The 25,946-nt window shown below is 41.2% G+C and overlaps 1 protein-coding gene across 1 annotated transcript; it reads left to right on the top strand.

The window, feature by feature from the left end:
- The first annotated feature begins 22,965 nt into the window (after nucleotides 1-22,965).
- Nucleotides 22,966-25,589, top strand: FOXG1 (forkhead box G1). Its single transcript, XM_081290201.1, has one exon. It carries the CDS (start codon nucleotides 23,101-23,103, stop codon nucleotides 24,568-24,570), a length of 1,470 nt encoding a protein of 489 aa, XP_081146327.1. The 5' UTR covers nucleotides 22,966-23,100; the 3' UTR covers nucleotides 24,571-25,589.
- Nucleotides 25,590-25,946: the final 357 nt, after the last annotated feature.

The following is a 25,946-nucleotide window of genomic DNA, read 5'->3' as shown; positions in this document are numbered from 1 at the left end:
ATTGTTTTCCTGGGAGGGATCCTCTCATTCTGAATCCCATCTCCCCTCTTCCTTTTTTCTTTAATCTTCTTTCAATTTTTCTAGTAAACATAGTAAAATAACTCTTTAAAAATATGTGCTAAATATCATATTGACACATTGCTGTGTGTGTGTGTGTGTGTGTGTGTGTGTGTGTGTGTAGGGGGAAATTGGATTGAAGATCATTCTAGAGTCCAAGTTTTCTCTATAAACCCAAAGACATTGATCTACTTTCTGAATATTCAATATTGGTAATAAATTTATATTAATCCATTATCATTCTTTTTTGAGAACCCATTTTTTTTGGAGGGGTGGGGGGTTGCCAGAGATTGAACTCAGGGGCACTCAACCACTGAGCCACATTCCCAGGCCTATTTTGTATCTTATTCAGAGACAGAGTCTCACTGAGTTGTTTAGCACTTTAATGCCATGTTAGGGTCTGTAAACAAGTCAAGATGGCACCTGGCATTTTGCCAGAGGGAGTGGTTTGTGAAGTAATGCCAGAGAGCCATTAAGTGTGGAGATTCCTTATTGGTTGATTGCTGTATCTAGTTTATGTTAATTAAGATAAGCTGTGTGGAATGTATATATACCCCTCCTGTCCTTCAATCAAGGGCTCCCACTCCTGCTGTATCAATGTACACAAGTTGTTCGTCACCCCCCGGTTATTTTGCTGCAGCCGGACTGTGGCAATGCCAGTCCAGCTAGACATCTTAACATAATCAAAACCAGTATATTGATGTCATGTCCAGACCTGGTCACCGTATGTCTCTCTCATCTCAGTAAATTGGAACTATTTTTTCCCATTTTTCAGGCCAAAAGTGTTCTAATCTACGTTGATTCTTCTGTTTCTTTCACATCTCATATTAATCCCATCAGGCAAACCTATAGAATTTACTTTCAATAAACCACAGAATGGTATCTCTTCCTAACCACCTTCATTATTCATGGCTAAGTTCAAGACCCCCATAATTTTGCATCTAAATTGTTACAATAGCCTTTTAACTTGTCTATTGCTGCCCTACTCTGTTCTTCAGCAATTTCTTTTCAGCAGATTAGTAGGAAGAAATGTTTGTGTTAGCTTGTATTATTCAACAGCTCCAGATTTCCTACAATGGGCCCATGCAATTGCCAATCTGACTCATCATAAAAACAGTTCTCCTTATAAGGACCTAAATGAGCCTGCTTTAGGTTCCTTATATGGACCTAAAAGAGAGCCTAAAATTGACTGCATTCCATTATGTCTTTGATGTCCTTTTCTAATCCCCTCAGTGTTTCTAATCAGTTACATAATACCCCACCAACACCAACACCAATCTTGCTCTTGGTTAAGCATTCCAGAACTCTTCAGTCTCATAGCTTTTGCAAGAACTGCTTATTCTGCCTGGAATGCCCTTCCCCTCAGTACTCACATGGCTCAACTTTCTCAGATATCTGGTTCAAATGCCGATTTCTCTGTGATAAGCAGAATTACAAAGGAGCCACTAAGATTCCTCTCCCCAGAAGTATGCACACAGTGTAATTCCTTTCTCTTCGGTGTGGGTGGACTTGAGAATAATGGGTGATTGCTTGTGATTAAGTCACTAATCAGTTGACTTTCAGTTCATCTAAAAGGTGATTATTCAGATTATAATAGGTGAACCTGTCCTACTCAGAGAAGCCTTTAAAAGGAGGTGAATATCAGAGAGTCAATCTAGTTGGCCTCAAAGATAATAAACCATGTTGTGAATCACCAAAGGCAGTAGCATGCAAAGGAAATGCAGGTGCCACATAGGAACTGAGGGTAACCACAATCAAGAGGAGCTACTAAGAAAGCAGGGACCTTAGAACTATAATCACAAGGAAGTGAATTTATTCCAGTAACCTGAATGACCATGCTGAGAACTTTGAGCTTCACATGAGAATCAGAGCACAATCAAGACCTTGATTTTAACTTCGTAAGACCTTGAGCAGTGGACCCAGATAGGCTATGCCTGCACTCTTGACTTAATTCACAAAAGCTATAAAATAACAGATTTATGGTATTCTAAAGTACTGAGTTTGTGATAACTTGTTAAACAACATTGGAAAACTAATATACTCTATGGTCTTTCCTGGCTAACCTATTTGAAATTGCAAACTTTCCTTTTTGAAGACAATCCCCTGTAATAAATATAAAATATATACATATAAATATATTTTTTTTCCTTTGTGGTACTGGGGATTGAGCCCAGGACCTTACTCATGCTAGGCAAGTGCTCTTCCACTGAGTTCCATCCCCAGCCCCTCCTTTATATTTTTATGACACTATTTTGTTTTGTCTCTCCCTAAATGAAATGGAAACTCCAGAAGCACAAAGATTTTCATCTTTTTTGTTTGCTATTTTAACTGGCATGTAGTAGACATTTAATAAATATTTGTTTAATCAATTAATAAAATTATTATCATATATATAAATAAAAGACATAATAATCATAATATCTCCCCCAGAACAATCAAATTGATCATTTGTTTAATGTATAATAATGTCTTCAAAAATCAACTAAGTTTGTAATTTAGTTAATAAAATTAATAAGTTAATACCTAATTTATCTCTAGATATGTGAAGTATTACTATAAAAAGTAAACTAAAACTTAAAAATTCATGAATTTGATGCTATAAACAATAATAGGACTGATAAATATTTATTGCAGGCTTATCATTTGACTGATATACATCTAAATGTCTTCTTATCATCTAACTCACTTTATCCTCATAAAAACATTATAAGGTAGTTAGCACTATTATCCTCATTTTACACTTAGTGAAACTGATATACAGAAGTTTAATAATTAACTCAAGGTCATACAACCAGAGGGGATAGAATCAGATTCAAAAGCAGGCAGCATAACTCCAGAGCTGAGGCTTTTTAACCATTGTATCTGAAATTTAAAGGTTGTAACCTCATTGTGTTTTCAACATTTGAACAGACATAAAATTTATGTTTGTCCATAGCCAAAATATAATAGATGGAGAAGACCAATAAAAAGCTGTAAAAAATGGCTGGGGATGTGGCTCAAGAGGTAGCGTGCTTGCCTGGCATGTGTGCAGCCCAGGTTCGATCCTCAGCACCACATACAAACAAAGATGTTGTGTCCGCCGAGAACTAAAAAATAAATATTAAAAAATTCTCTCTCTCTCTCACTCTCTCTTTAAAAAAAAAAAAGCTGTAAAAAATATTTAAGCCAGATGACAAAGGGTTGATATTCCTACTAGGAAAATAATTAAAAACTAAGAAGAAAAGAAGAATATTTTGCTGGGAAAATGACAACCAATACAACAGAAAATGACCAAAGAAAAAATTTAAATATTAATGAATAATATTGTTGATAAAAGAAAGTTCATTTAAGATAGTTTTAGGCATTATCTCTTTCATCTTAAATTGGCAAAAGAATAGTTAATGTTTGGTGAGTGTTCAGTAGGATGGGCACTTTCATTGATTTGCCAAGGCAAGTTTGAGTAAGAACAATATTACTGGAACATGATTCACCAGCATGTCAATTTCCTTTGAAAAAAATTAATATTTGAAAGGAAAAAAATGTGATAGCATGCGTGAGGCACTGGGTTTGATTCTCAGCGCCATGTAAAAATAAAAATAAAGATATTGTGACCACCTGAAACTAAAAAATAAATTAAAAAAAAATCTGTTATGTCTGGATGAGGAAAAACATGCCTATAATCTCAGCCACTCAGGAGGCTGAAGCAGGAGAATTACAATTTTCAGGCCAACCTGGGCAATAGGAAGACCCTAAGCACCTAAGCAACTTAGGCCTGTCTCACTAAAAAAAAAAAAAAAAAAAAAATTAAAAAACTGGGGAGAAGACAGCTCAGTGATAGAGCTCACCTGGGATCAATCCCCAGTATCATCAATAAAAATAACAGTGAAATAATCACATGTGAAGAGGAAGATTTATGAGCAAAAAGGTGCATATCTCAAGTCATCAATAATGAAAAACTAGAAATAACCAAAATGTGAAGCGATGTTGGTAGACAATTGTTAAATTATTCATTGCTCATGCACAGTTAATACAGATATTTGTAAAGATAATTATCTATGTCTCTGTGTCTACTTTCCCCAAGCAGGAACAAGCTCAATAAAGGTAGAACAGTTTTTGTTTTTGTTTTTCTTGTATTCTTTATTCAGAGTTATTCTCAAAAATCAACATAGTTTTGGAAAAGACTCATAATATGACACTAAATGAAAAAAGGCAGCAAAAAATAAACCCACAGGATGATTCAAATTGTTTAAAATATAATATATAGGGTTGTGCATTTATACATAGGAACAGGCTTGTTTTTTTTTTAAAGCTATGCAAAATTTTAAATGAAATTATCACTGGGTTTTTTTGTTGTTACTTTTTTTTTTTTTTTTTTTTGCATCAGGGATTGAATCCAGGGGCACTTAACCACTAAGCCACATCCCCATATTTTTTTATTTTTTATTTTGAGACAGGGTCTGGCTAACTTACTTTGGGCTTTGCTAAGTTGCTGAGGATCCCTTTGAACTTGTGATCCTCCTGCCTCAGCCTCCAGAACTTCTGGGATTATAGGCATACACCACAATGCCTGGCTGAGTTTTGTTTCAACTTATATTTATTTTATTTTTATAATCTACTGAAAAATTTTAAAGTAAGTCTTTTATAGTGAAAATAAAAAGTAAACAAAAATGAAAGACACTTTAAATAATTTGTTAATAAAAATATACATAACTCATATTCAGCTGCCATATATATAAATATATATATATATATATATATATATATATATATATATATATATATATTAAATATATTATAGTACATAAAGACAAATGGGCCTTCATATTCTCAACTGCTTTCCTGAATCACATCGCACAGCTAGAGGGTGGCGTGTCTGCCTAATGGAAGACAACTACACCATAGAAACAAAAATAGAAAGTTTCACACTGAAAAATCCTCCAAGGAAGAGATGAAGTTTCTCACCCAACAACACATAATTGATTTGACATTATAGAGCTTTGTTTTTTAAAAAATATATACTACAAACATACTTCTTAAGACCTTGTACTCATAACTAATACCACTGACACTTTGTTATTTTGTTGTTGTTGTTGTTGTTTAAACTAATTACATTTTACGTGGGACAAACACCTATTTCAAACAGACTGGTAGAGAAGAATAGACCAATATATCTGCAAAGTTATGATCAATACTTCTGCATCATAAGAAAAGGATAAAATATATTCCATTCAATCAGCAATATCTATCAGTACTTCTGTGTGGTAAAAGCAAAAGACACAGGAAAACAACAGAAAAGCATAGAGAATAGAGGAGAATAGCAAAGAGCATCACCAGTGGCAGTAGGGAATCTCCTGTGACAGCTATTACAGAAGGTAACAAAGTGACATTCCATTTAAAATTGTTTCAAATCTTTGCCACCTGTACCTCAGATGGAGCATTAATCTCCAGGATATATAAAGATCTCAAAAAACTTAACACCACAAAAACAAATAACCTAATCAATAAACAGGCAAAGAAACTGAAGAGACACTTTACAAAAGAAGAAATATGAATAGCCAACAAATATATGAAAAAATATTCAACATCACTATCAATTAGAGAAATGCAAATTAAAACTACACTGAGATATATCTCACTCCAGTCAGAATGACAATTATCAAGAATACAAGTAAATAAATGTTAGTGAGGAATGTGGGGGAAAAGGTACACTCATATATTGCTGATGGGACTGCAAATTGGTACAACCACTCTGGAAAGCAGTATGGAGATTCCTCCAAAATCTTGGAATGAAACCACCATTTGACCCAGGTATCGCACTCCTCGGCATATACCCCAAATCTGTAAAATCAGCATACTATAGTGATGCAGCTGTATCAATGTTCATAGCAGTTCAATTCACAATAACTAAGCTATATGGAACCAAACTAGGTGCCCTTAAATAGATGGATAAAGAAAATGTGGTAAATATACACAATGGATATTAGTTCACCATAAAATAAAAATAAAATTATGGCATTTGCCAGTAAATGGACAGAACTGGAGCCTATTATGCTAAGTGAAATAAACCAATCCCCAAAACCCCAAGGCTGAATGTTCTCTCTGATATGTCGATACTGACTCACAATGAGGGGTGGGGAGATGGTGAGTAGATGTGCATCGGATTGGACATGGTGGAATGGGGGGAAAGAGGGGTAGTGGGAATGGGAAAGACAGTAGAATGAATCAGATATAACTTTCCTATGTTCATATATAAATACACAACCAGTGTAACTCCACATCATGTACCACCACAAGAATGGGAAGTTATACCCCATGTATGTATGATGGCAAAATATATTCTACTGCTATGTATAACTAAAAAGAACAAATAAAAATTAATTAATTAAATTAATAAAGAACAAAAATTTAAAACAAAAAATAAATTAATAAAAACAAAAATTATATTCCACCAGGCATTTCAACAAAAGATTATAATTGAGCTAGGGGCAGCCTTGTTCACCCATATTTCCAAAGACTCAGGAGGCTGAACAGGAGAATCACAAGTTCCAAGCCAGCCTCAGCAACTTAACTGGGCCCTGTCTCAGAATACAAATTTTTAAAAAGTCTGGGAATGTAGCTCAGAGGTTGAGCCTCCCTGGGGTCAATCCCTTGTATTGCAAAACAAAGAAAAAAAGAAGACTTTTTTCCATGGCCAGAGGACTCACCCAATGATCTGCATCAGTCACTTTTATGTGTCTATAACATAGTCACAATAAATTTATAAATGAATGAGTAAACAACTTGTTGAATATTTGTAGCACACAAACTCCTTATCTAACTTCTGGGTGTGTCTCTCTTAACCTTAATACATGGAACCACTAGAGCATATTTATAGCTAAGAAATACATATGGAAAGCCACATTTCCTTAAGAGACATTTTTGCTTATTAATTTGCTTTATGTCTGTTTTCCCCAATAGAGAGCAAACTCAATAAAGGTAGAAGTGTGGTTTTTTTATTTGTCGTTTGTATTCTTTATTCAATACTATATTTGTAGCACAAAGAATAGTGTCTGTAATACAGCATGTACCCAATACATATTTGTTGAATAAGTGAGAAAGCTTGCACATCATTTGCAGATCTTATATAATTTTCCTTATAACAATAAATATTAAATGTTTAATAGTGCCTAAGTACAGCAATTCTAGAAATTTCTTCAAGGTATTATGTCAGCTTAAATGTAACGTGAGTTGACAATTAAATAGTCCTTAGTATTCAGGCAGAAATACTCAAAAATAGGCACAGTTGGATATCTTCCTTAGTGGCCCAGGAGAAAACATGTAGGAAATGATAAAGGAGGATATAAGGAGACACTAAGAGGCCTGGGTACTATATTTTTTCTGTGATATAAAAGTCATAAGTAGTGTGGTTAATTATGCTCCCACATCCCATTTGCAGTTAGGATTAGCTCAAATGCAGAAAGCTAGCTAGCTCTGGTGTTGACCACCAGTTGAGGGCAGCAGAGAGCTACTTGGGACAATACAGAATCCTATAAGACTTCACCTCTCCCAGCTGAGAGGAGATGCTTAGCCAGATCCACAGCATGCTTCTGAAGATGCAGCCTATTTGGAAAACTTGTCCGCAGGCAGGACTGCAGTAACAGAATAGCCAAACACACAAATGCAGAAAGCCTAGAATACAGGGAGATAGGCAGGAAGCAATACCAGGACTGCAGAATCATCCAGGCTTGACTCAGCACAGTTCCCACAAGGCATTGAATCAGAAAGCCATCTCTCTCCAATGCTGCTAAATCTGAGGACGTCTTTGATTACTTCCAACTCCCAAATTGGGGATCCAAAAATCACTAATGAAAGATGTTTTGTATTTTCTTTATGCAAAGATTATTCCTGCTGTGGAAGTAATTTAAAATTATTGGCATTATGGGGAGAAAATCATACTGAAAGAAGAGTAGCAGGCATAAACTCTATCGTGTTATAAGGAGTCCCAAGAATTCAATAAAAACTGAGATTTTTCAAATATGTGCAGAGAAATCCTGGTGAGGCCTTAACAGCAGCATCAAGTCAGTAACCTCAGTACTTAATGCAAAGCTCCAAACCTAAGGATGACCAAATGCAATTTGCAGCCATCTGAAGCCAAGTTTCACACTCCTTTTCTATGTCTTCCTAATGGTATAACCTTAGGTGAGATATTTAGACTCCTTGAGTCAGTTTCCTGGCTTCTAAAATAAAGTAACTGTCTTTATAGGGTAATATAAGAAATCTATGGAGGAAGACATGCCTTGTTGATTTTATACAGGTTAAGAATCTCTAGTTCAAAAATCCAAAATCCAAAATGCTCCTAAATGTGAAAATATTGAGCACTGATATGCCACTCAAATTTTTTTTTTTTTTTGATTTGGGAGCATTTCAAATTTCAGGTTTTTAGATTAGAAATGCTCAACTGGTAATATCCATGTAAATATTATAAAATGGTGGGGGGGGATTTGAAACCTGAAAGACTTCTGACCCTAAAATTTTTGGATGAGAGATACTCAACCTGTACTTTAATTACCAATTCAAGTAATAAGGAAGATAAAAATATATCTAGGAAACAACAGTAAGACACATGAAGAAGAAATCTGTGACAGATTCAGAATTTTCCTCATAATGATCACTGTTCCTTCTGTAAATCCAGGTCAGTATATATCTTCATCCTCTCTGGAGATTTTATTAAGTGCTAAGCATATTTACATCATGGAGTGATGTAAACAATCTGTGAAAAATCTTCTCCCTATGTGTGTGTAATGATGTTCCTAGTCAGATAGAATTCGAAGGCATTTTATTGCCACCTCCTGAAAGAATTTGTTCTCAGGGCCACAGAGGCAGGGTAGAAATGTGGGTTGGTTGCAGCTAGAATACTTTGGCTCTGGTTCCTAAAAATATTAATAATAATAATTAATCATCACCATGAGAATACGGGAACATATTTGGGAAACTGAAACACAGCTGCTTCAGCTTTGTGTTCAGTTTAATCCTATTCGCACATTGTGATTGTTCTGATGGACAGCAAGGGAGAGCTGAGCACATGCCAATGAGTTAGTAAATGTTGACTGCAGAGTCTAAGATTTGGGCTATTTTGTAAAACAGAAAAAGGGGGAGATGGGTGGGACATTGAGAAACAGGAAGGTCTATCAATTCTTATTTCTGATGAAATGTCTCACTGGAAAACTCAGAACTGACACTGAAGAGAGGAGAATGACAGCACAGGCACCAGAAGAGGGCCTTTTCAAATGAAGGTGGATGTCTTATTGATCACAGATCTTTTGGTCAATACCAGATAGTAGAGAGATTGAAGTTTTTTTATTGTTTAATGGAAACTATAGTCAGAAAACTGATGTGACCAGCTCAAAGTCTTCCAAATTTTAACAATTAATTCAGTTATCTTACTCTAGAACTAGCTGGTTGGCATGCCAATAAGTGGACAAATTCCATATTTCAAGCAAAAGAAGTTTTGGTGAAAATAAAATGGAATAAACAAAATTTGTATCTTTAAAAGCACAAAATGTAGATCCATATATGATGATAGTCGTCGTTTGCTCTGCTAAAAGGAATTTAAACACACTTAGACTTCAGCAAGTGCATGCACAAACTCACCCACACACATGGCCAGTTTACAAAGTCACAGGAAATAAGATGAATTTGTTTACTATCTTGGCCTAAAGTTTTAAATGCCAAGCAGGTATTAAATTTGTTATCTGAAAATTGTTGAACTCAGTAAACTGCCATTGTTCCCAGACTGTTCATTTAATCAAAAGAAGAAAGCAGAACTACAGAATCCATTCTAGTATAGGAATTTCATTTATTTGAATCTCAAAATATTTTGAGCACAGGTGATATAGACAGAGTAGAGTCATAATTATTTAAGACAGTGTTATTTTTAGTGTATTTCCTGATACTGACTATAAAGCAATCTCAAATCAACTGTATGGTTGGTCCAGATAAAAAGAAATACCAGAAATTTCTACCTTTTTCAATTTTGTTAAGTATTTATATAGAAGTACATTTGCTGATGATTTGCAAAATTGATATATAAAGTTCTACACAATATAACATTTTTGGAACTAGTTTCTTGACGCAGAATTTAAAGTATTGGAATAATGTTCTTATAAGCTAATTGCTCTGTATGCAGAATTGAGAGAATTAAGCATAATTTCCTTTATGGATCTTAATACTCTAAACTTAGAGAAACACTCTTTGATATCAAAGCAGTACTTTTTGAAAGACAATTTAAGTTTTATTAGAAAAATTACCATATCTCTCTACCCTGAAAACCCACTGCTCAGTAAACTATCCCATACTTTCACCACTACTATTGAGCATTATGATCACTAGATGTCGCTGCTGCTGTTTGAATGAAATTTTATTTCCTGCTTTCAAAAAAAATTCTGAATACTTGTAGGGGTTTTTGTATCATTTGGGGTATTTTTGGGGGGGTGGAGGAGAGGTATTTGTACAACAGAAGATATTTGATTTTTTATATTTTAATGATTGTTGATCACTTTTCAGATGAAGAAAGAACTAGAAAAGTGAAATAACTTCCTAAGGATTTTTAGGAAAGTAATGATAGAGCCAGAGGTAGAAAACAGTCCTCATTTGTATGTGTCACCCACTTTTAAGAAGCAAGGTGTTCCAGCTGTGAATAATGAAGACAATCACCATTTTCTAAACCAAAACCCACTGGATAATATGTATTACACATTGAGTGAATTTTTACTCTGCTTTATACCTAATGACCTTGTCCTTGATATCTGAGTACACAATGGTCATCTTTATGATTTTCCTAGGCCAGACTTACTTGAAAGAGTAAGAAGGACAGAGAAAAGGACATTGACTAAGTTTGCGTGATTCCTTCCTCCAAAGTATCTTACCACAGTATCTTCCCCATGGTGGGGGAAATGTTCCCAAGTCTAAAAAGTATCCCATGAAATAGTTAAAAGTAGACAAACATACACAACAAACACAAGCAAATCAATACAGAAAGCATCTCCAAACCAGCTTCCCTATCAACAGAAAAGGAAAACCAGTGCAATTTTCTTCAGAAAGCTGGGGCTGGCTGGGAACACTGCAGAGATGGCTGTGAGAGCCATCCTGAATTGCTTTCACAGACTAGAAGAGAAGGAAGGAGAAGCTTGACAGAAGGAAAGATGAAGCTAAATCTTGGTTTAGCTAAATATTTGTTGAGAAAGGCAACCAAGTGTTATGCCTGCCTAGCCTTCCCATATTCGGACTCTCAAGGGAAACCAAAAATTCACCCCTCCTCTAGGTCGACTGGCAGGCAGGAGAAAGGGGAGGGAGCTTCACACACTGGCTCAAAGTTGTTGGATCCCTTTTCCAGTCCCCATCTCAAGAAAAGAAGAATGGGGGTGGGGGAGGCAGGAGGAATGGACGTGCCCTGAAAAGCTTTAAAAGAAAGAAAAGGAGCCAACATCACAGCTAGCCTTGGGAAAATCTCCACAGATGAGCATTTTTGTTGCATTAAGTGGCCTGCATTAGCAGCCTAAACACGTAGGGGAAGGCTAACATTGCCTGTTAATATAATGCAGGAGAGGAATGATAGACCTGGGAGTGGAGAGTGGAAGCAAGCGCTAGTTTTGCATAAAACAAAACAAAACATTTCTGAGGACTTAAGGTCTTAGGGGTTGGGTGGAGTAGGTCTGGGGCATGCCTCACTCCACAGGGGATGCATGCACTGGAACATTACTTTTACAGATGTTATTTAAAAAAAAAAAAAAATATATATATATATATATATATATATATATATATATATCACTTCAACTGCCTTTAAAATATAATTCCTACAGTAGGAAAATAGCTTCTTAGTCCATGATGCTGAGGTCATCTTTGGGAGAAAGAAAAATTGTTTCCCAGATGTCTCTTTCAAACTCCAGTCTCCAGACTAAGAACTGACTTAGGGAGTCTTTTAAACTCAGAATGTAAAATGGTCACCTCCACCTACCCCCCTTCTTTTCTTTTTTTAGGGAAAATTTAAAAAAAAAAAAAGATGGAGGAGGGGGAGAAAGGAAAAAGTGAGATGTTACGGAAGGGAAAGGGAAAGGGAAAGGGAAAGGGAAAGGGAAAGGGAAAGGGAAAGGGAAAGGGAAAGGGGAAGGAAGGAAGGAAGGAAGGATCTGCAGCACAGGTATTAACTAAACATGAAAAGCACCAAATGGTTATTTCTCTTTCTCTGACCGCATTCACTCTTCTTTAACATCCCCCTCCCCCTGCCCCAAGATTTCCCCGGGGAGATGAGAGAGCGAGGGTGTCCTTTTCTGCCTTAAGCGAAGAACCGATGGGCTTCACCAAGACTACAATGCGACAAGTTTCATAGTGCTTCCGAATACAGCCGCAAATTCTCCTGTGCACTGCACAAGTTTCTCTGCACTCCTGTACACAATGTAAAAATCTGGGATTTCTCCTGGGTGGGTCTCGCTGGCTGCAGGGGGACGCAGTCAAACGTGGCCTCCTCATTAATTCCTTTAACTCAGTATTTCAAGTAACCCACCTGGGACAAGAAAACGACCCACTGTGCTCCAAGAACTAATTAGATAAAGCCAGGATCCCAGATCTTCGTGTTGTGGGCGAGGAGGTTGTGGACTAGGGTAAAAGTAGGGGGGCGGGAACCCCCAAGGTTCTAACTGGAGAGGAGCGGGATCCGGGCTGTTTTCGCTGAGGAAACCCGGGGGAGAAATGCACTGGAATATGGTTATCCCGTCATCAGCCGTCATGTTATTAGACCTTAATCCAGGCTGCTGTAGATGAATTTTGGATGCAAGTGGATTGTCTCTTCAGAAACCCAGTCCCTGACCGATTCCCCAATGCACCCTCACGCTTTCCGAGGAGAGCACCGCGCTACCAGAGACTTGGTGCTTTTGTCAATTGCACAGGGTAATTACTAAAAATATTGTGACGATGTTATAGGGCAGAAGGGTATACAAGGAGGTGGGGTGGAGGAGTTAGTTTGGAGAGCAATTTGCAAGGGAATATTAACTTTGATTCCCGAGGTCACCGCGGGAAAGGGGGTTGGCGTTGGGTTGAGCTGCAGAGCTCTTCCTCTAGGTGGCGGACTTTGGTGCCAAACAGGCGCTAGGCGAAGAGCTGACTTCAAACACAGGATTAAGCTGCTTGCTGGTTAAAAATAATAATAGTAATATAGAGGTGTGGGGCTGTTTTTTCCCCTTTTGGATATTTATTTATTGCAGGGAAAAGTCATTGATTTTCCTAAGCAAACTGTGTTTCTCCTTCACTTGGTGGAAAATAAAAACTGTTTGAATAAATAAGTTATTTCTGAACATTTTGTTGTCAAAGTGTTAAATGTTCCCGTCATTTTTATTCAAACACTAACATGATTACAGCCAATTATATATTCACCAGTGTTCTTTATTTTAGAGTAATTGTACTTGTCACTAATAAAACAGAGGCATAATGGATCGCTACTGTTCTGGATTTTCAAGCAATTTTGTGTAATTTGATTGAATTATACATCTTATCTGCTACTTTTTTATTTTTATATTTGGGGATCCTATTTTCTTGAAAATTGCAGCTCTATGCTTGTTTTGTTGTTTTTCCAGTAACGTACACTTCGGTAACACTGATAAATAGAAAGAGCCCCTTTGAAATGTCGAAAATCGGCTGTTTTTTTTCCCACACCCCCACTTCATGGCGAGGAAGACCTGAACTCTGCACAGAAAGAGAGTCTGGATGAGTGAATGAGCTTCCCTCAAAAAGTTCAACCTCAAGATAAACCCCCCATCCTCCCCAAAGGCAGTCAGTTGTCTCCCTGCCTGGAGTCTTTGGAGCTTTGTCTCTTTCCTGTAATGATACTGTTAGGTGTCTGGGGCTTCAAACGTGCCAAGACAAGTAGACCATGGGTTCAGTTCATGTGCTGTATGTATCAAGGGAAAGAATATATACAGCACAGCAGAAAGATAAACTGTATATATTTCTCCAATTACACAAGCCCCAAATGCCCTACCTACTAACTCGCTCCCCACACCCCTGCAATTACAATTATCTGTCTGCTTATGTTCTTTTGGTTTCAGATATACCAGGAGGATTGGGATCAATAGTTTCTTCCCTCTACTTTTTTAGAGTCTTTCATTTTATTCAAGTGGGGAACACGTACACACACATATATACATATATAATATACCTTATTCTCACATATTGTAACAAATTAAGAAATAAAGGTGACAGCCTACAGACAGGACTATAATCTTTGGGGACTCTCTCTCCGAAACTAAAGGGGGCAGAGAAAGTGTAATTCTTTTCCAATAAATCCTTCCAGTTTCTAGGACAGGACTCAAACACCCGCTAGGAGCTGCAGCTGCGACACGGAGCCAAAGGCTCTGACAAGTGGCTTGTGTATGACCCAATATTTATCAATAACAACAACAACAACAACAAAATTAAGTGAAACCAAGGCTGGGGATTTTGAACTGCTTCAGAAGCCCTGGCGTGGATGCGCACATGGGAGGGGAAAAAAAAATCACTGGAGATGAGTTGGCTCCATTTGTCCGCCCTGGGGAGCAATCCTGGGGCAAAATCCAGTGCTAATTGATCTCCACCAGCCACACTATCAGCTGTAACTATTCGAAGGGACAAAGAATGAGCAGTGTGTGCTAAAGATACTCTAAGCATTTTTTCAAGCAAATAGGGGCGTGTAATCAATAGCGTGTACATGCATATAAATAGGCAAGGAGAATTACTTTTAATTAATTAGGAAAATAATGTTTCATCTGTAATTCCAGACCTCCTTAAAACACAGTATCTCCCACCCACCGATTATTTTGTGGTCGGGACTTAGAACTTCCTCTAGGAAAACCTGAGAGCCCAGTTTTGTGTTCTGAGCCGGTGAGCATATATATATATACACATATATATGTGTGTGTGTGTATATATATATATATATATATATATAGCTTAATTGAGGACCGTCCTTGTCTTTGGGGGTGTTTATTCTATGGCTAAAGAGTAGATGGCTTGGGCATCAATCCGAGCACCGCGTCTGCCCCACGGGCGGCGGAGGAGGCTTGAGTTGGGACAGCTCCGGAACGAGCCTTGCGCCCCTGCGCCCCTCCACTCCGAGACAGCACGCGGCTGCCGCCTGCCAGCGGTAGAGGCTGCTTTCTCCGAAGGAGCTGGGCTTTTTCAGCGTTTCCGTTTCCTCGTGGCCTCATCTATCTTATCTAACAAGTTCACGCTCCAGGAGAAAAGAAAAGGGTGAGAAAAAAAGAAAACCTCTTCACCGTGGTGATTCATAGTTCACACGCTCCAGGAGCCAAACTTCCCGACTGAGCTTTCTTCTTGAACGTTGCTTTCTCTCCTAGGTGCCTTAGGACAAACCCAGAAGAAGATACTCACATTGGTAAACAAGAATCTGTCTAGGATTGTTTTATAAATAAAGGCGACCCCACCTTTGTTGTTGATTCTGAAAGGGAAGGGTTGGGTTATTTTATTTTTATATGATAATAGTAACTTGTTCCTGCCTCACTTCTGCATCTAGCTTAGTCTGTCAGATCCTCTTCTTGCATGCGGGTCCTTCTAAAGAGCAGGAGAGAAACAGGGGTATGACTGTTGTATACTACTGGATTCAATATTCCTTAGATAAAATTGACTATTGGAATTAATTTGATCGGCACACACTGGTGTTTTAGCTGAGTTGTGTACTGTATCAATGAAGCTTAAAACATTTCACTGGTTATTTTTCGCCCCGCGTTCACGGTGGGCAGATGACCTATTAAGCCCCCAAATATTGATCTGTGTGTGCGTACTTCCAGTCTGGAGAGAGAGAGAGAGAGAGAGAGAGAGAGAGAGAGAGAGAGAGAGAGAGAGAGAGAGAGAGAGAGAAAAGTTGCTTTTTCAGGCGGGAGGCTGGTGGATGGTGGTGCGGAGATCTGGAGATGAAACCTAGAAGGAAGGCCTCTTTCGGGCTTCACTGCACTTGGCAGGCATAGACGACAAAGGATCTCTGGGGAAGATCGCCGGGGAAGAGCAATGAGGAGCGGCACTCAGGCCCAGGAGCCCTGCTCAGGGACGATGGTCTGCCGGGAACCTTACAGCTCTCAAGGGGATAGGCCCGGGAGGGAGAAAAGCAGGACCTTTGGGGAAAGGCTTCATTTCTTCAGGTTAGTGGGGGGGGGGGGGGAAGACCTCCATAAACCGGCGCTGGAAAGTGAGGAGGCAGGTGGATGTGAGTCGTGCACCAAGTAAAAACTCGTCCATTGGTTTATACTTTCAGGTTGATTTTTTAAAAAATTAAAAAGAAGAAAAAAGATGTATTCCATTAGTAAACAGTTTACTTTCTCTCCTTGGACTTTTCCCAGACTAAGGGAAATTTGGGGATGAAGAGTTCTTTGAGTGCCCCCTCACATTTATGTATTATTATTACTATTATTATTATTATTATTATTATTATTATTATTATTATTATTATCTGTCCTTATCCTTCCCCAGACTTACAGTGTAGGTAAGCATTTCCTACAACCTCATGTATGGACTTTGGGATGTTCCCCGATTTCCAGTGTACATTTAAGTGTTGAGAGTCAGTTAGTTCCAAGTTGCCCAAGAGTTGCAACTGAGCCACACTCCATCTTTCCTCTCACAATTGTACTTTGGGGGACCATTTGGAAGCATGCTTCAAAACAGAGGGAACTTTGATGCTCAAAGTAGATGGTTCAGGCTCCTACTGGAAATCACATTGAACTTTCAACCAATTAAGAACAGAGATGGGATATTTAGGAGTTCTGGCTCTTAGGAACTCCGCATTTTAAGGCCTGTACCCTTTGTTTCAGCCTGATAGGTGTTTATGAAGTTATCTCCTCCTCCTCTTCCTCCTCCTCCTCCTCCTCCTCCTCCTCTTTTTCTCTTAGTGCCCCCACTGACAGCATACAGCATAGTGTTGTATGCTGACTTTTCCAAGTCTCACATTCTTTTTCAGAAAGAAAGTGTTCAACTAGAAACATGAGCCTTAGCTTCCATTCTAGTTCAGGACCATCTTTCCAACTGGGTCTTTCTCTTGAGCTTTCTGTGTCCCCCTTGAAGGATGGACTGTACTATTTCCTTGGGCAACTAGAGAAAAAATAGAAATTGGCCTTTCAGGGCACACTTGTCCAGGTGATATGGGACCATTTTGCCAATTGGATAAATCTATAAGTGGAATAGGCCTATGTTCACACTATCAAAGTCTCAACTTCTGCAAATTGTCTACCTCTAAGGACCCGAGCTACTGGCAAATATATGGGGAAACAAGTAAAAGGGTAGTGGGCATTTTCTATTTACAAGAGATGTGCAGAGTATTCTACTAAGAAGTTGTCTGGAGAGGCTAAAGGGTCTTTTGTCTTCAGGTGGTAATATTTTGTCATGAATTTCTCTGAGCCTTGCTCTACTTTGGCTAATGTTGGTACAAAGCCTCTTTTGTGCATATTTTGCTGAAAATTTCTGGACTCTTCCTTTGGATGCACGTGGACTTGGCTTCAGAGGAACTCTTGGCAGTGTCAGAGAGACTTGCCTGGAGAATCCAAGGGGTTTGTGTTCCGATGACCTTCCTCCTCCTCTCCTCTCCCTCCTTCTCCTCAACCTCCTTTGGACTTTCTTGCTTCCAAAGTGGTTCCCTAGTTTATACAAGTTAAACATTTCCACTCTCAAACAGGAGGCTCTCCCATAGATTTTTTTTTTCTCGAGGTTCTCAAGCAAAATTGCCGGTGCCACAATGTTATGATGGAAGGATGCTGAAATGACAGGCCTAGTAGACGTTTGTCTTAATCATCGGCTTCTTAATTTAGTTTTAGTGGTGTGTGTGTGTGTGTGTGTGTGTGTGTGCGCGCGCGCGCGCGCCGCGCACATGTGCGCGCACCCGAGAACGTTAAGGGTGCGCGCGCGCTGAGAGCAGTGGCTGACAACCTGCAGCTTCCTAATGAGTGACGAGGCAGGGCTGCTGCAGAAAAGTAGCACTTCCCTGGTGTGAAGACCTCTTACTGGGAAGTTTAGTTCACTACTGTTCTCGCAAACCTAATCGTATAACCTGTAACCAAAACCCACAGAACAAGGATACAACACGCTAAAGAGTAACTTCTAATCACTAAATGTTAGCACTATTACCTGCTGTTAGAAAGAGATTACAGACAAGTTGGCTCTAGCGAGGGCAGACCTCACTCCTTACAGAATCTCTGGAAATACCTGGACGTCTCTGCCTGGGATCTGCTGGCTCCCAAACATCACCAGGTCAGAAACTCCCTGGGCATGATTCAGTAAGAGAGTTTTAGCTAGAGTTTGGTGCTGGGCACACTCCAGGGACTCCTGCCCAGGGATGGACAGCAGGGTGGATGTTAAATATAGCCCACCCTTTTTACCCTCAGGTGAAAAGAAGCAAAACAAACTGAAAGAGAGAAATAGGTTCTAAGGAAAACAATGTGACACCGCCAGATGCAGAAACCAAATGTACTGCTCCCTCCTTAGATGAATTATGCGGTGGAGAATTAAAATGGGAGAAAGAATAATTCATATCCTAAGTAATCCTTCCATTGGAACTGCTCACTCTTTCTAAGGTCTATATTCTTTGGGGGAGGGGGTATTATTCTAAAGCCTGGAGGCAGAGAAGTTTATCACTATACATCCCAGAAAAGTATGTTCACTCTGATTTCTGATTTTTTTATGCACATTTGTAGATTTGTGTGTGCAAGAGATTAAGGTTAAACTGATTATGAAAAAAAAAATTATAACGATGGAGAATTTGTTTTCATTCTGAAATAACCAATGCCCTCTGTCTTCTGAAGGTAATCAGAGAGTAAGAGGGCTGAAAATATGGCTTTATGTGTTGAGGGAAGAGGCCCGAGGTGGATGTGGGCAGGCCTTCAAATCCAATTTGCACCCAAATTGGCCAAGTAAGATACACAAAGCCCCATCAAGGGACTTTCAACTTGCACAATACTCTGTCCAAAAACCCTTCCCCCTCTATTTCGGCTGTTAGCAGTTCTAAAAAGAAGCCTTCTCTGATACAACCTTAGGCTATTGAGTAAACAGTGCATGTTTTCTTGAACAAGCCATATATATATATATATATATATATATATATATATATACATACATACATATATACACACACACACATATATGCACACACATATTTTATATACATATATGAAATCTACATATCATATATCTTCCTATCATAAAGTGCAATTAAAATCATTAAAAGGCATTCAAACTCATTTCCTTGAAAATTGCAAATAACCTTTGCATTAGGGGAATAGATTATTAATATTATTTTACAGCATATTCTATTCATTCCTATAAAATTTCATACTTTGAGAGACTTGTATTCATGCAATCCTTAAAATAATATAACACATTCTTAGTTTGCATGCAAAACGTTTTCCCAGTCAATACAAGCTCTTGGCATATAAAATCAGAGTATTGCAGCTTTCATCAGCAAACCCCAGTTTTTACTACTTGAAAGCATACAGGAAAAATAAACTCATTTTCACCTGCTAAAATTTTATTCAGGATTACAAAGCAATGCACACTCAGCATTGACCCAAGAAACACCTTAAAACATTAAAAATTCATCAGTCAGAGCTGGTGTTGTATTCAAGGAATGCTCCTCCAGTTTGCTGCTGAGCTCAGATTTGAATAAAATGTCCAATGTTAACAAACAATACCCACGTTTGGCACTTTGTGTATTAAATTGATCAAACAGATTTTAGGAGGCACAATGCACAATTTGTACAGACCTGATTGAGTTAATATAATATCAGCAAATTTTACATCGAAATGATTCTGTTTCTTTTCTTTGTGTTTAAAACCAGCACAGATTACAAATTTTAATGATCTGAAAATGTTTGGTATACAAAATCATGCTTATTTCAGTATTAGCAAAAACACAAGAAATTTTTCAACACAAACACCCAGCTGTGTCTATTTTAAAAGCAGTTCAATGACAGCTTGCACTTATGAGCATGCAATCAGCTAATTTCGCTTTTTTTTTCTTCTGTGTTAATCAACACTTTCCTTCCTGCATATCAGAGTACAAATAGTATAGTTACTCCACATCAGTAAATGTTTACGTAACCTGTCCTTTCCCAAGAATCCGGTTACACCGAATCATTTCACGCTAGACCGACTACGAAAACGTACCGGGCCGTCCACCTCAGAGGGAGCCCTGTGTGCCATTATAAGTGGTGGTGAGAAGGGGGGCTGTGGGGGGAGAAATGGGGAGGAGTAGGTGGAGGAATGGAAAGAGGGAGAGGAATGGAGGGAGGGGAAGGGGTGGGGAAGTGAAGGGGGAAGGAGGGAGAAAGAGGGGAGGAGGGAGGAAAGAGGAGTTGAGGAAAAGTAGGAAGAACCGGCCTGAAAAGGGGAGAAGAGTGGTAGGAGGAGAAGTGAACAGAAGGAGGAAGGCCCACGGATCTCTTCAGCCGGTTGGCAAAGCCCATTAGCTCACCGGGCTTTGAGAAATCCCAAGCTTAGAATTGAACACTTGGGGACATATCATTATCAATGCTGATGACTGGAACCCTTGAGTTTTCCACACGCAAATAGTTTGTTTGATTAAAGTAAGGAGATAAGTAGATATAGGAAATACATATCGTGTAGGGCTATTTGAAGTTAGTCCAATATTCAAGTTTCCTTTAAGGAGTTCCTTATAGAAGAAAATTTAAAATTCAATGCCATTTGTAATTGTCTGTTGTGATTCCCTCCAAAGTTTCTCTCTTCCTTTCTTAGAAGTGGGGGGAGGGAGTGAAAATAACCCTTTATTTTCTGAGTATTCTTCTAGTGCATTTTTTATATTAGAATTTAACTTTCATCACATATAGGCACTCTTCCTTCCACTGTTTTAATACTAAATCTGACAGATTATTTAATTCTGAGTTTATCAAAGTGAAGAGATGCTTACATTTTATAATTATTTACCTTACTATAGGGGGAAAGGTGCTTTTTATTTATACTCCTCCACCTCCCTCTTCTCTCAGACTACATCCTCCGTAAAATGTGGTATGTTTCCTGCCCATGTGGAATGAAACAGCCTTTGATCAGTGTGCTCCGTACTAAATTCCAATCCCTGGGAAATGCTGGGCCTTAGCCCTGCCCCTGGCCACGGGATCCTTTTAAAGCCCCAGAATCACAATCTTGCCGCTCACTTGAACCTTCAAACCTTTCCAGTCCCAAAGCCCCAGAAGCTGGGAATGTTCGATCCACGTTCCCAAGGCCTCTTACATGCCATTTAGCAGCATTCAGGGTGGGTAAGGGCTGGGTTCTGCATACTGATATTTCAGGACTGAGGTCCTTACAAAATAAAAGCATTTGAGAAATAGGATTTTTTTTTTAAAAAACCCGGAAAGAAATAGACTCCCACTTATTTCCCTTCCAATGTCAACAAACAAAATGAAAATATTTCCAGGGTGCTCACTCGCGGCTACCAGCTTCCAGTTCTGATTAGAAGCTGAAGAGAAGCTGGAGCGGCGAGGAGAAAGCGACAGCAGAGTCACCCCGCGCGTGAGGGAAGGTCTGGAGTAAGAGAGAAGGTGAAAGAAGAGACACACGTACAGAGCATGTGTTACCTGATTTATTTCAAGACTGTTTGGTACTGTGTTCTCTCTGGGCACCTCTCATTTCGGAAGGCCATCAGAGGCGCCCACCACTGAGCAGCCCCTGCCCGCCGCCACAGCACCCGGAGCCCCCAGGCCCGGCTTCCCCGCGGCACCGAAGCCCCGAGCTCGCCGCTGCTCGGGCCGCAGGAAACGAGTAAGTAACCCCGGTTTGGCCTCGCGCTCGCCGGCCCAATTCCTCCTCCTTATCCCACCACTCCCAAACCTGTCCCCTGCCCTCCTCCCACAACGTAGAGGACATCCTTCCACCACCAGGGTGGGCCTTCACCCCACCCCACCCCACCCCCAGATCCGAACCTTCGGCAGAAGATTACTTAAAAGGGACACAATTTTCCTACGGCTCAGAAATGCTAGACCCAGGCCTGCAGGGCCGACTCGGAAAAAGTAGTGCCTCGCTTCTTCCTCCTCCATTTCCAGCCCTCTCCTAGCATCCTCTCCCTGCGCTCCCACTCTTCCCTCCACCGCCACCACCCCCACGTTTAAAAATAAAATTGGATACAAACTTTAATCAATAAGGACAAATATTGACGCTCAAACGAAAATGACCCAAGACAAGGAGAAGGAAGCCGGAAATGTGAGATATTTGCCCTAGGAGAGGGATTTCGGTTGATCAGAGCCGGCGGGGTGGAGGGGGTGGAGGGGGCGCGGAGCGGGGCTGCGGCACAGCGTGCTCCCGCCGGCGTATCCCTACGCGGCTCCGCACGGCCGCAAGGTCCGAGGCCCGTAGAGAGGGGGAGGCGAGCGCCCGAGGGGGCGGGAGCCGGCGGGCGGGGCGGGGGTGGGTGGACCCGGCCCCGCCGATTGGTCGACTGTGAGAGAGACGCTCCTGCACGCCGTCGGCTCTGATTGGCCCAGCGGTAGGAAAGGTTAAACCAAAAATTTTTTTACAGCCCTAGTATGCGCCTGTAGCTCGGAAAATTAATTGTGGCTATAGCCGCCTCGATCGCTGTCTCCCCAGCCTCGCCGCGGCCGCTCCGGGACGCGCCCGCCCGCCGCCCGGCTCTCCCCCCCTTTGGGCTGCTGCTGCTGCTGCTGCTGTGACTGCTGCTGCGAGAGGAGGAGGAGGAGGAGGAAGCAGCAGGGGGGGGGAGCGGGGGGTGGGGGGGAGACCGAGAAGTAGAGTTGGGAGCTAGGGAGCTTCACCCCCGGGGCGGTGGTTGTTTCTTTTTTCTCTTTCTTTTTTTCTTTTCCCCCCCGTTTTTTTTTTCCTAATTCCTGAGGGGTGGTTGCTGCTTTTGCTACATGACTTGCCAGCGCCCAAGCCTGCGGTCCAACTGCGCTGCTGCCGGAGCGCTCAGTGCCGCCGCTGCCGCCCGCGCCCCCCGCGCTCCGCTCGGCACTCACCGGTCACCGCCGCCCGCCGCGCCGCTGCTCGGCTCCCGCGCCGCCGCCGCCGCCGCCGTTTCCCCTCGACGACTGGGTGATGCTGGACATGGGAGATAGGAAAGAGGTGAAAATGATCCCCAAGTCCTCGTTCAGCATCAACAGCCTGGTACCCGAGGCGGTCCAGAACGACAACCACCACGCGAGCCACGGCCACCACAACAGCCACCACCCCCAGCACCACCATCACCACCACCACCATCACCACCACCCTCCGCCGCCCGCCCCGCAACCGCCGCCGCCACCCCAGCAGCAGCAGCAGCCGCCACCGCCACCCCCGGCACCGCAGCCCCCCCAGGCGCGGGGCGCCCCGACCGCCGCCGACGACGACAAGGGCCCCCAACAGCTGTTGCTCCCGCCGCCGCCGCCGCCGCCGGCCGCCGCCCTGGACGGGGCCAAAGCGGACGGGTTGGGCGGCAAGGGCGAGCCGGGCGGCGGGCCGGGGGAGCTGGCGCCCGTCGGGCCGGACGAGAAGGAGAAGGGCGCCGGCGCTGGGGGGGAGGAGAAGAAGGGGGCGGGCGAGGGCGGCAAGGACGGGGAGGGGGGCAAGGAGGGCGAGAAGAAGAACGGCAAGTACGAGAAGCCACCGTTCAGCTACAACGCGCTGATCATGATGGCCATCCGGCAGAGCCCGGAGAAGCGGCTCACGCTCAATGGCATCTACGAGTTCATCATGAAGAACTTCCCCTACTACCGCGAGAACAAGCAGGGCTGGCAGAACTCCATCCGTCACAACCTGTCCCTCAACAAGTGCTTTGTGAAGGTGCCGCGCCACTACGACGACCCGGGCAAGGGCAACTACTGGATGCTGGACCCGTCCAGCGACGACGTGTTCATTGGCGGCACCACGGGCAAGCTGCGGCGCCGCTCCACCACGTCGCGGGCCAAGCTGGCCTTCAAACGCGGGGCGCGCCTCACCTCCACGGGCCTCACCTTCATGGACCGCGCCGGCTCCCTCTACTGGCCCATGTCGCCCTTCCTGTCTCTGCACCACCCCCGCGCCAGCAGCACTTTGAGTTACAATGGCACCACGTCTGCCTACCCCAGCCACCCCATGCCCTACAGCTCCGTGTTGACTCAGAACTCGCTGGGCAACAACCACTCCTTCTCCACAGCCAACGGCCTGAGTGTGGACCGGCTGGTCAACGGGGAGATCCCGTACGCCACGCACCACCTCACGGCCGCCGCGCTCGCCGCCTCGGTGCCCTGCGGCCTGTCGGTGCCCTGCTCCGGGACCTACTCCCTCAACCCCTGCTCCGTCAACCTGCTTGCGGGCCAGACCAGTTACTTTTTCCCCCACGTCCCGCACCCGTCAATGACTTCGCAGAGCAGCACGTCCATGAGCGCCAGGGCTGCGTCCTCCTCCACGTCGCCGCAGGCCCCCTCGACCCTGCCCTGTGAGTCTTTAAGACCCTCTTTGCCAAGTTTTACGACGGGACTGTCCGGGGGACTGTCTGATTATTTCACACATCAAAATCAGGGGTCTTCTTCCAACCCTTTAATACATTAACATCCCTGGGACCAGACTGTAAGTGAACGTTTTACACACATTTGCATTGTAAATGATAATTAAAAATAAGTCCAGGTATTTTTTATTAAGCCCCCCCCCCTCATTTCTGTACGTTTGTTCAGTCTCTAGGGTTGTTTATTATTCTAACAAGGTGTGGAGTGTCAGCGAGGTGCAATGTGGGGAGAATACATTGTAGAATATAAGGTTTGGAAGTCAAAATTATAGTAGAATATGTATCTAAATAGTGACTGCTTTGCCATTTCACTCAAACCTGACAAGTCTATCTCTAAGAGCCGCCAGATTTCCATGTGTGCAGTATTATAAGTTATCATGGATTTATCTGGTCGACGCAGACCTTGAGAACAACCTAAATTATGGGGAGAGTTTTAAAATGTTAAACTGTAATTTGTATTTAAGAAGCATTCGTAGTAAAGGTGCCCAAGAAAATTATTTTGGCCATTTATTGTTTTGTCCTTTTCGTTAAAGAACTGTTTTTTTTCTTTTGTTTACTTTTAGACCAAAGATTGGATTCTAGAAAATGCACTTGGTATACTAAGTATTAAAACAAACAAACAAAAAAGGAAAGTTGTTTCAGTTGGCAACACTGCCCATTCAATTGAATCGGAAGGGGACAAAATTAATGATTGCCTTCAGTTTGTGTTGTGTATATTTTGATGTATGTGGTCACTAACAGGTCACTTTTATTTTTTCTAAATGTAGTGAAATGTTAATACCTATTGTACTTATAGGTAAACCTTGCAAATATGTAACCTGTGTTGCGCAAATGCCGCATAAATTTGAGTGATTGTTAATGTTGTCTTAAAATTTCTTGATTGTGATACTGTGGTCATATGCCCGTGTTTGTCACTTACAAAAATGTTTACTATGAACACACAGAAATAAAAAAATAGGCTAAATTCATATATATCTTGATACTTTTGTCTCTTTATTAAGTAGAGCTAATTTTTGAAAGACCACTCAATTTATAGGGAATTCAAAGGCTTTTTCAGCCAAATTAAAATTTAAACTGCTCCTTTAATTTGAACTGAGAATCTAAAAATGAAAATAGTATTTTTCCCCCTTGTGGGCAAATTTTACCAGGAGCAGGCTATTAAATAAACACTAGCTTTAAACAAACTATAGGCTTTTTCAGCTAATATCTTTAAGTTTTTGTGGATATACAGCAAAAAGAGATATTTAATTTTATGTGCATAGCTGTTTACTCTGTGTTTATTTTAAAACAGTTAATAGAATGCTTTTTATATATTTTGTTTCAGGTATCTTGTTTATAGCACTTGGCAAATTATAAATAAATATATGTATATGGTTAGATAGAAGTGAATAATGAACACATATGTAATATATATAGACACACA

This window comes from Spermophilus citellus, assembly GCF_964194105.1.
Source record: "Spermophilus citellus genome assembly, chromosome: 4".
Taxonomy (NCBI): Eukaryota; Metazoa; Chordata; class Mammalia; order Rodentia; family Sciuridae; genus Spermophilus; species Spermophilus citellus.
Note: the sequence above shows the minus strand (reverse complement) of the source record. Positions and strands in the feature narration are given on the sequence as shown.